General features: G+C 36.9%; 1 protein-coding gene across 1 annotated transcript in view; it reads right to left on the reverse strand.

Annotated features, from left to right (window-relative positions):
* LOC137642192 (intraflagellar transport protein 81 homolog) overlaps positions 1-12,296 on the reverse strand; it is an 89,395-nt gene that overhangs the window by 54,810 nt on the left and 22,289 nt on the right. The window contains exon 4 of the mRNA XM_068374733.1: positions 8,781-8,961. Coding sequence (XP_068230834.1) covers positions 8,781-8,961 — 181 coding nt within the window. The remainder of the gene's footprint in view (positions 1-8,780; positions 8,962-12,296) is intronic.

The raw sequence follows: 12,296 nt of genomic DNA on the forward strand, positions 1-12,296 counted from the left end.
AGCCTCTTGGTCATCGAGGTTGCGAAGAGATCTATGGTTGGCTGGCCCCAGGTGGCCCAAAGTCTCTTGCATACATCCTTGTGGAGGGTCCATTCTGTTGGAATTATTTGTCCCTTCCGACTGAGACAATCTGCCATGACATTCAAGTTGCCTTGGATGAACCTCGTTACTAGTGATATGTCTAGACCTTTTGACCAGGTGAGGAGGTCCCTTGCGATCTCGTACAATGTCAGAGAGTAGGTCCCTCCTTGCTTGGAGATGTACGCCAAAGCCGTGGTGTTGTCCGAGTTCACCTCCACCACTTTGCCTTGAAGGAGAGACCTGAAGCTTTTCCAGGTCAGACGTACTGCCAGTAGCTCCTTGCAGTTGAAATGCATTGTCCTTTGACTAGAGTTCCATAATCCCGAGCATTCCCTATCGTCTAATGTCGCACCCCAGCCTACGTCCGATGCGTCCGAGAAGAGAACGTGGTTGGGAGTCTGAACAGTCAGGGGAAGACCCTCTCTAAGGTTGATATAGTCCTTTCACCAAGTCAGACAAGACTTTATCTTTCCGGAAACCGGGATCGAGACCGCTTCTAGCGTCTTGTCCTTTTTCCAGTGAAAAGCTAGATGGTATAGAAGAGGACGGAGGTGTAGTCTTCCTAGTGACACAAATTGATCCACGGATGACAGTGTCCCTACCAGACTCATCCACAGCCTGACTGGGCAGCGTTCCTTCTTCAGCATCTTCTGGATGGATAGCAGGGCTGGGGGCTGATCGTCTTGTTCAGCAACGTCCTCATCAGAGGGTTCCTCATCCGAAACTGATGAGGAAACGGCAACGGAGTGGGCAACGTCTGACTCGCTGAATCCGGTCGCACTGGTGGATGCGTGACGGAGCCGGCCGCAATATCATGGCACTGCTGCACAGTCTGTGAACTGTCAACAACCATGGGTACGCGAGGAAGTACAGCGTCAACCCGAAACTGTTTAGACTGTCTGGGTTGTGCAGTCAACACCCTACCGGGTTGCTGAGGTTGACGCACTGCGTCACAACAAGTCACCTCTGCTGGTTGTTGAACGTCCTGAACGTCAACAACCACCTCCGAGCGTCGCTTAACGTCAACGTGCGACTGGCAACCCACACTGGGTCGCATCGGTGGAGGAACCACCTCAACTGGCAGACGCGAGTAGGTTACCTCAGCGTCAACAGGGCGCACAACCGACCGGTTGGAAGGTTGTTGGCCAGAAGGAGGAATCACCTCAACTGGCAGACGCGAGTAGGTTACCTCAGCGTCAACAGGGCGCACAACCGACCGGTTGGAAGGTTGTTGGCCAGAAGGAGGAACCACCTCAACTGGCAGACGCGAGTAGGTTACCTCAGTGTCAACAGGGCGCACAACCGACCGGTTGGAAGGTTGTTGGCCAGAAGGTTCTTCTCCGCATTTAAGTCCTCTATCAAGGACGCAAGCTTGGACTGCATGGCTTGCAGCAAAGCCCATTTAGGGTCTACGGGAGCAGGTGTGGCAACAGACGGGGTTAGCGACTGAGGCGGAACCGTTTACCATCCCTGAAAGCCTAGTTATGTGTGACATAATAGTACAGCAAAACTTCAAAGGCTTGACAAAAGCTGAGAAGTTGTCCTGTAAACAACTTGGAGCGTCTCCTGGCTAGGCGCCAGGGCGAGTCTACCAGAAATGAGAAGTCTATCTGGGCAGAGGCATGAACTCCCAAGCCGAGAACTTCTCTCGTGTCCTATCAGACTCTCAGTCTATAAGCCAGTTTAAAAGAAGGGAAATCAAAGGCTGTATCCCTAAAACTCCTCCTGGTGCAAAAACCAGTCGCCTAGCCAACGTAACGCTCTCTAGGAGAGCGAGAGAGCACTAGCTTAAAAACAATGGCTTCGAAGTAGCTAGGCCTAGTGTAAGTTCTGACGTTTAGGCGAATGAGGAGCAGCAGTTACAAGATCCGGACGAAGATCCTTAAAAAATCATCATGATTTAATTAAAGTCCATGGGAGGCTAAGCAGCTTAAGGCTCCTCTCCAAATGACAGAGTCCTCAAGGGAATATCAGTAGGAGGGAGAACAGCACTTTCTCATCTACAGGAACCTTGTCCGATAAAAGCTAGGTTATCTCAGTGAGTCTCTCACTGGTGCATTAGTAGCAGACCAGAAGGCAACGTCATGTAACTGCTTGACAGTCTGTGAACTGTCAACAACTGAACTGTCAACCACAACAGGTGCGTGAGGACATACAGTGTTCACTCGAGACTGCTTTGACTGTCTATACTGAGCAGTCAAAACAACTCTAGAATGCGGAGGTTGACGCACCGCGTCAAAACAAAACAACTTAGACTGTTGTTGTACCACGCGAACGTCAACGGAAGGTTCCGTGCGTTAATGAACGTCAACATGCGGCTGGCAGGGTACACTGGAACGCATGGGTGGCGGGACTCTCTCAGCTGGAGTGCGGCAGAAGGTTGTCTCAGCGTCCACAAGACGCACAACCGTGTTGGTTGTAGGCTAGAGGTTGGTGCAGTGTCAACCTTCTCCGCACGAAAGTCCCGCATCAATGACGTTAACTGAGACTGCATGGTCTGCAGCAAAGACCACTTAGGGTCTACAGGAGCAGGTGCGGCAACAGACGGTGTGACTGCCTGATGCGGTACCGCTTTGCCTCTCTTAGGAGGTGAGCAGTCGTCGGAAGACTGCAGCGAGTCCGAACTGACCCAGTGGCTACAACTGGGCCGTTGGACTTGCGCGGAAGGGACCGACTTGCGCTTAATAAGCTGCGAGACCTTGGTCCATGGTTTCTTACGAGAAACCTCTTCCGCAGACGAGAAATAAATGGGCTCTCTCGTCTTTGTGTGGGTGGGGCGATCTTGGGTAGATACGCCCGAAACCACGGAGGGAAACGTCTGTTCGTTGATCAAGGCCTGACGAACCCATAAGTCGTTCGACATTACTTCTCCCCTGGGCTTGGGAGCTTGCAAGAGGTCCCGGACTAGGTGAACGACAGGCACGAACAGACGAACCCTCGGACGCAACACTGTAACACTTTGCGCATATCACTTTATCACTTCGATTTTCTGTTTTGCACTTATTTCACTGAAATCGAAACTTTTACTGATTTCTACCTGAAACACGCAATTCTACCCTTCATTAAGAGGTAGTAATTGCGAAATCAGTCGTATAATGCAGCTCATTAATACTCGCAAAAAACAGAAAACATGTACAAAGATAAAAAATTCAGTGGCTGGGAAAGAGACTAAACACTAGTTCAAATAAACTACGTTTACAATCTCTCACCGCACATAGCCTGGGGAGAAGGATAAAACCCTAGAAACGTTTTACCTTCTTCCCCGTACAGCGACTAGGGAGGAGAGTAATACGAGAACAACGTTACCCGCTTGAACGGAACGTTTTCTCTCCTCTCTCTCCCTCCGTCTCTATCTCTCTCTCTCTCTCTCTCTCTCTTGATTTCGCACCTAAGAGAAGAGCCCAATTATATATCGTCAAAAAAACATGTTATTTGACTAAAGGAAAAAACTGAAAGGTTTTCCAAATAAAAAGTTCCTTTAATTTAGAATTTAAAAGATTTAAGCTAAGAAAGAATGAACGAAACGTCAGAATCGATTTACTCTTACTGCAAAGTGAAACCGTGATACACTCTCTCTCTATCGTAACGATAGAGCGCATGTTGAACGTCCTGAACGTCAACAACTGCGTAGTCTAAAAAACTAAACGTTAGTTCATCTTTGAAAACAGTACGAAGACTATCAAAGAAATTCTTTCATAAAACATTAAATTTAAAAAGTTTTAAATTCTTTAAAGGCTAAATACGATATAACGGGCTCAACGTTGATTAACTTCGGTTCCAAGTTAGGACCGCCTACTATCAGGAAAGGTCGCATATAACAAAACATAAAAATTTATTTTTATATGTTTATAATAAATGGAAAGTTAATCGAAGAGGCCTAATAAAGGCGGAGAGATATAAAATATATAGATCTATAACGTGTTAAGCAAAATTACTAAAAACCTAAACACACTTCCGTCTAAGGGAAGGGTCGGCCATTTAAAAGTGAAAGAGAGTCCATACTCTCTTTGTCACCATAATTAAATCTATCCAAAACAAGTTCAAGTTTTGAGATGAAGATAAAACACCTGCATAGCGAAAGCTCAAAACTAGAATAGTGTACTTCACCAAATAGTTGTGAAAACAAATCCAGTTAGTAACAGCGTATTAGTAGGTCTTGCCGGTAGCCCGACAGAGAGAAAATTGATTCTTTGTTTACTTGGAGTACTAAGTACCTGCTCGACAGATGGCGCTGTTGATGTACACCCCCACCTGCATAGCGATCGCTGGCGTATTTTGACCGTAGGTTTTTCTGTCGAGCAACAGAGTTGCAGCTTATATGATCACCGGCTAAGTTTAATATTGAAAAATATAAAATGTCAGGAATAGATTTAATGCCTATTTTAGAGCTGACTTCTAAAAAACCACGAAAATTAACATATAATCAATTCAAGCAAGGAATATCTGGCATAAGACAGTCTATGAGTGACTGAGTTAATGTGTTGTCATTCTAGCAGTTTCAATTGCTAGATCCAGATTTTTTTCCTGTCTGTGAAGAATCAGATATAGTGATATTCTGGTACAAAATCAATTAATATAGTGAAAACTTTGAAATTTTGCAGTTTTAAGGACGATTTCTTTAGTTCTCAGAAACTGCTAGATTTTTTATGAGAAAACAAAACATCTAAAAAAAATACAGTTGTAAATGTATCACAGCATAAATAGTAAAGAAGGAATTGTAGTAGGATAACATGCAGTTTCCCTCCCACTTGGAGATAACTACTGTAAATTCGAGTAGTAATTAAAAAGAACGGTGTTCCAAAACAGACTGAATATAAGAAACAATTCTCTTCTCTAGATCTTATAACTTCGCTGGTATTTAAGAGTTCTGTACAGTATTAAATATCATTTTTATAAAGAAAGACTAACCAAATCAGAACGAAAACTTATTTATAAAAAGGTCACGATATTGGGTTAAAGACAATACCAAATAACCCCCAATGCCTATATGTGCAAGACAAGTCTTTGAACCTAGATTCAAATGAAGATGTAACAGCATTAGGAGAACTATCTATTAGCAAGTGCCAATCTTCAACTTTTGGACACTGTGAGGATATAAGCTACACACACAAAATAGCAATACCCAATCTATGTCGATAATTGGTTCCAAGAGTCCCGAAGTAAGTGAATTTTTACGTTGGTTAAATATACGCCATATAAAGTGACTAATACGGTCTCTATGCTCTGAACACATAAAAGTACTTACAGCCTGCTAACATTTATAAAAAACCAGATCCCTAAATTCAGGTAAAAAGGCATTATGTGGACGTTATTTTTGTATTCAATAATTAAGGATGAGTGACGTAAAGTCAGAGTTGAACAGACGTAACGAGGGCTATTATTTACAGTCCTTTCCTTATATATATATATATATATATATATATATATATATATATATATATATATATATATATATATATATATATATATATATATATATATACAATACTTCTTCCCTATTAGTCTTAACTCAATAAATCTCACTTACAGCTAATACAGAGTATAATGTAAATCCTAACAATCCTTATAAGAATATAAAGTATTCTTCCTTTAATGAATAGCAGACTTATTTCGAATATCACTACTGTATGTTTCAGTAGTAATTTTTCCTAGGAAAACACTCTTAGTTAAAAGTTAGTGGGGTGGGTGCCCTCTAATATTATGGATCTTAATTCACTACAGAAAGGTAGAATGTACAAATCCTCAAACTGAACATGGATTTGACTGATAAGAATTTGTAAAATGGGTAGCCTTAAATTCTTTGATAAAGTTAAAGTAGAGACTGAAAATATAACAAACAAATCAGTGACAATCTTTTCATAGAATAGTAGCATTTTGTTCTAAATTGGCATCATTTTTTAAAATTCATCATCATCATCTCCTATGCCTATTGACGCAAAGGGCCTCTTTTTAAATTAGTACCATATTATTCTAAGTTAGTTCCATTTCCTTCTAAACTAACCCCAGTCTGAAAAGTACCAATTTTACCACCGATATTTCTATTCAGGCTGTGATAACTTACCGGTATGATGTACAATGCTAGGTTGTTACTGTACTAATGTGATATTCACCATAATGGAAAGGTTTATACGAGTCCATAGAGGTAAACAACTGTCTTGTAAGTGAAACAAAATCTTTTACAGTATACATCAATGTTCACATCAATGAAGAGAAAGGAAAAATTATAGGGCCCATTATTAGTCAAGTGCTAGATTCAGAAATGGACACCAAGGCACAAGACAATGCATCTATAGGTCTGACTCGTGCTTTTGTTACGGATCCCAAGATGACACCAAAACAGGAGCTAATGAAGAAGCGTACATAGTGTGACCCACACTTTTGTAGGAGAAAACAAGACGAAAAATAGAGATGAATTTAAGCTTGTGGTGAAGGATTTGACTCACTCTTGCACTTACTATCAATAAAAATAGGATCAGTTAACTCTTAACACTTCATAACTATTAACTTCAATCACACTATAGAGTCAACTACCTTACTCTTGCACTTACATTAATGTGAATAACAATATGATCGGTCAACTAACATTATCAGTACCCCAGCTAGGCAAGCTGAAACATCGGAATAGATTAGGGTGGTAAAGACACTTGGGACACTCATGAATGACCCAGAGGAAGACAATATGGATACTGTACATGATAGGATAACAAAACAAGAATAGTTTACAGTAATCAGAAACAACATGAGGAAATCTCAAAATTTTAAGATAGATGTTGACACTTAGCAAGCTTTAAGTATAAAGCCATTAAAGCCTCTGGTGAGTATAGAAATAATCAATCTTATCATTAAAATTCCATTACAGTATTTACTACTCACATTCCTTGGTAGAATAAAATAAAACCTTTTATTTCGCTAATGTAGATATAATATACAATGGTAACACTAAATCTAATTTTTATTTTCATTTGTTTCTGACTTATGCTGGCCACTACCCAAGAAATATGATATTGGGATACCATCCGCACAAAACAAAAACAGATTTTTTTTTTTTACTTTTGTTCATTTCTGATTAACGTGAGCTATGTGATTACTGTCACTAAAAACTCTTTTATTGAATTCAAGAATTTAGATTTCCCGCCATATTTTCATAGTGAATATGAGTAAGCAAAAAATGGAGAACATTGTACTATTGATTCTAAAATTTGAAACAAAACTTGTAAAAAAATAATTGAAGCCAGTTTAACCTTACAAATATATTCAAAGTAACTCTAGAAAATAGCTTATGAAAACAAATCCTAATTAGACATTACCTAAATATTGACTGCAATTCAGTATTAAAACTGATTAACCTATATACTGTACGATATAGAAAAATTCATAAAAGGAATGATCATGTCTTTTATCCTAACAATTTTCTCTGCTACATAATAAACCTATGGTAAATTAAATCCATTATCAATCTGCATTGGTAGCATTGGCATGTCAATAAACATTATTCATATCTGATACATTTTACTCTAACAATGTAAGGTATTGTGATAGTCACAATATAAGGGAGCGAAAGACAGAGAGCAATGAATACAATCAATCCATGAGGCCGCATTCTACATCTGCTGAGACAGGAAGCAGCCATTTAAAGCATGCCTCATAGAACATTAAGTCGATTATTATCTATGGATTTTCCTGATAAGTAGTCCCTCATCAAATAGTGCTCTAGTATGAAATACAAGGATAGAATATTAATCATATAAAATAATCCATCTGAACGAAAGAAAAAATATAACCATTACTCTTCTTTAATACATAACACACTGTATACCTACTAGGTATATACAGTACTGTACATGGATTCAGGAGCCCGGTACAAGAAACCAGTATTTACTTTGTGTTAAACACAAAAATTTTAGAAAAAAAGAGAGGCTAAAGGTAATTTGCTAAACCTTACTTTACTTCATGAAAATTATCTTAACATAAGAGATAGAGCCTAAGACTGAGTTGGCAAGTGTAAAACTACACACAATGCCTCCTCAACAAGGAAATGAAACCCCAGCTATCCTCATATTTCAATAAATGAATTTGGGCTTTGTGACCCAGTGCTGTGGCCGAGGAGGCCAATTGGCATCCTAGTGCAACTAGGGGAAACCCTGCACTTACACCAAAAATTAAGAGTGAGAATCTTTGAAGAGACAAAAGGAAATAAGAGGGAATGAAGGTACAGTAGATGCTGGCCTGCCTCACTGGTCGGAGGTAGTACAAAACAGAATCGTAAACTACTGAGGATGATGGTCTTCTATTTCATTATGGAAACGAATCCTTCAGCAATTAATTCTGTTATCAACTTATCAGAACAAGAGGGGAAATCATACCTCTAATTACTATACCTAAATAAAGCTGACTCAAAATGGTTATAAAACACTAACACTGATATGCCATTATACACCAGAAAAAAATAACAGCGTGACTGATAAGGTCAACTGAATAACCATGTCAATCTAAAGAGCATGGAATCATGCAGATTCAATCTTACAATATAGCTCACCACTTCCATGCTTAGTAGTTCCATGACAGGGGGCTTGATAAAGAAAAATCCTAAGTTTTACTGCAAAGTCTAGATGCTTTGAAAATAATAGTGTTGACACCTGCAGGTAATATTCACTAAAACACTATGAATATGGAATGGTTGTTTATATACTAGTACTTACTTTTATATGCACATCAGCAACATCTGCATCCCCAAGAATCTCAGCTGGGACATCAAGTTTCACCAGGTATTTTGCTAAGTAAGCTCGTTTCTTGAGCTCTTCCATTCTTTGTAAGAGCCATGCCAGTATTGGATACAAGATATGTTTGTCTCCAGAAACTAAACCCCGTCGGAAGGCACTCCTGAAAACATAAAAATGTTGTAAGGAAACAGTTAATTACACTATCCAGACATTTAAACAAATAACTCTTACTCAAAACTCCTATTAAGATTAGCTATGGACATAACATCAAATTTCAATAACTATCTATTCCATTATGCAATGGGACTCATTACAAACTACTGTATGTCTACAAGAAAGATATAACAAAGACACTTGAGAGAGAGAGAGAGAGAGAGAGAGAGAGAGAGAGAGAGAGAGAGAGAGAGAGAGAGAGAGAGAGAGAGAGAGAGAGAGAGAGAGAGAGAGAGAGAGAGATGATTTACCAAATTGTTATTATTTTAATCAAGAGAAAACTGTTCATCCAATAAAGCTGGTCTGAAAAAGTAATGTTATTAGTTAGTTTCTTAAATTTTTAATACAGTACCTGTAGGATAAACAGAAAACCAGGAAGCATTTTCTTTCCAAAGTTTTGCATTATTTTTTTCTGGATCTTCAAGTTCCAGTACATTTTAATGTTAATATTCAATCACAAGCTTTAATCACAGGAACTGGTCATATTTTGTCCTCACTAAATGGCACTGGGTCGGCTGGAAAAGTCTTCTTCAAAGAAGGGATCAAATTTCTTAAATTACTGTTATGTAAGTTATTTCAAAAGAAATGCCATAAACCTACTGTTAGTTTACTCTTCTTTATTTGGTTTCTATTAGGTTTATCATTTTATAAAATCTGCCATAAATATTGGTTGACCTGCATTCTAAAATATCAAATTATTCTAAAATATGGAGTTATGATAAAACTTATGACTTTAATTCTTACCTTGTAGTCATAACACAAAAATCACCGAAGTCTCCGGTTTCTAGACCTCTAATTGAAAATACTTCATCTTTTTTCATCACTCATATCTCCCTCTGATGCATAGTCACTTTAATATATAGTGACAAAGGAGCAACATGAACCATATGTAAAACTATAATCAGTATTTCATATGATCAAAATCGCATGGATCTGTACTTACCCTAACCTCCAGACATTGTTCACCAACCATACAAAGATATATCAGGTGTAAAGCGCTAAATAAAGCCTGCATTATTATTGGTCCGAAGCTCAAAATCTTAAGACTAACCAAGATTTATGGAAATAATGTTTTGCAAGATTTATTTACAAGTCTAATAACCTGTATTAACATCATTAATCACCGCATAATAAACACTGTAGACTGACCCTAAAGGACTTGATCCAGAGCTTGAAGTTAAGGAGTGGATACTATATATTAATTCCTGACTTGTTCTTCTATCTTGGATTCCAATTGAACTTCACATGAATCTGGATTTCAGTAACTGAAGGCTTTTATAGAGAGGAGTCTAAGACCTTATGCCACATCCCTTTATCCTTAGAAAAGGGAGCTAATATGGAATAAATTAAAGATTTTAAATGAATAATTTGATTCACTATTATTATGAGAAATATTTTCCTAATAAAAATATTTTCAAAATTAAGAGAATCAGCTGCACCCTTGAAACCATTTCTAACTTTCAAAGAAGGAAAATACTCCACCTAAAGCCCTTCATGAGTTTACTCCCTATGACCAGGCATATTCTTAGCCTTTCATGAAGAGAAAAAAAGGAGTAAATCCCTATATTACTGAATACAGCTTGTAAAGTTCGAGCCTGCTCATTTGGATCGTAAACAATAATGAAAATCGAAGGAACTGTGTCCCGGATCTGCTGTCCTGAGATCTTTTTTATAACCCAGATTCTGATTGAATGGGCGTGAGTTCAAATACTGTCTTGGCTTTGACATTTATGTCCCTTTAACTTGTAGCCTATGCTTTAATAGCTGAAATACATTTTCTTATCATCAAATGAAAAAAAAAATACAGCTTTTAATAAAATACCTAAATATGACTTGGTTATTGATAAATTCCATTGAATTGAATTGAATTTCATAAATAAATATATATATATATATATATATATATATATATATATATAATATATATATATATATATATATATATATATATATATATAAATATATATATATATATATATATATATATATATATATATATATATATATATATATATATATATATATATATATATATATATATATATATATATATATATATATATATATATATATACAGTATATATATATATACAGTATATATATATATATACTGTATATATATATATATATATATATATATATATATATATATACTGTATATAGTGTTGATGTTCCCCCTGTGGCACCATCTATTGGGACAATTATACATGAAAGAGGAAGACAAGGAAATTTTTTTTTTAGCTTTATGACAACAAGGTAAGATGCATTGAAATAATAGAGAGGTTACAAGTATAAACCTGTAGAAAAAGGAAAATTCATTTAAACCTACTGTATATGGATGCAGTGTATTTAATGAACAGGCAACAGGTATCAAATCTAGATCTTTAATGAAACTACAGTATTTTTTTTTTTTTGACATTCAAATATTAAAACAATTACATCATCAGTGGTGATTGATTTTAACAGACTATTGAAATAAACAAAATCATACTCTAATAAGGAAGTTTTGCAATACATTATTTTTTTCTAATTAACAAAAACCATTAAAAATGACAAGCACAAAGTTTAAATATATTATGTTGTTTCAAAAATTAAGCATACAGTGTTTCGGAACAACTATATACTGTGTCAATAATGAAAAAAAGTCAGCAAAACGAAATCGTACAAAGTAAAGTAGAGAATAGATCGTACTTATTTTCGTGGCAGATTATAATAATATGGCTGAGGAAAAAATGGAAATATTTATTTGATTTATGGTATAAAAAGGGAATTCCATATAATCTTTCAAGGTGCCTCTTTAAATGCATTAATTCTAATGTAGTTCTTTATCAATACAGTTAAAAATTCTATGAAATATGAATATAATATACTGCAACACTACGGCCGTGGAACTAGTGAACATTGCTCTTTTAACTCTAGAAAAAGTTTAACTACAATTACCTATAGCATTAAAGCGCTGCATCCTTAAGATGAAAGTCATCATTTCCCTTACTCAAATAATGTGGTCTATTGCTGTATTTAGACTTAAATACAAAATATGAAAATAGAATATATTGGTGTCTGTTTTCTCAAACAAAAGGACTCCAAATGACAGAAGGAAGAATATGATTCCATTGCTAGTGTGCAAGAAATTCAGAATTCTGATCCTTAAGTAAATCTATGTCAGCACAGGGAGGTAATGAATCTAAGAAGAACCATTGAGTAAATAGAATATCTAATAAGAGCAACTCAGATAAAAAACATGTGGAAAAATAGTTATGGAGCACCATGAAATGTAAAGCA

Source organism: Palaemon carinicauda, chromosome 6 (genome assembly GCF_036898095.1).
Source record: "Palaemon carinicauda isolate YSFRI2023 chromosome 6, ASM3689809v2, whole genome shotgun sequence".
Lineage (NCBI taxonomy): Eukaryota > Metazoa > Arthropoda > Malacostraca > Decapoda > Palaemonidae > Palaemon > Palaemon carinicauda.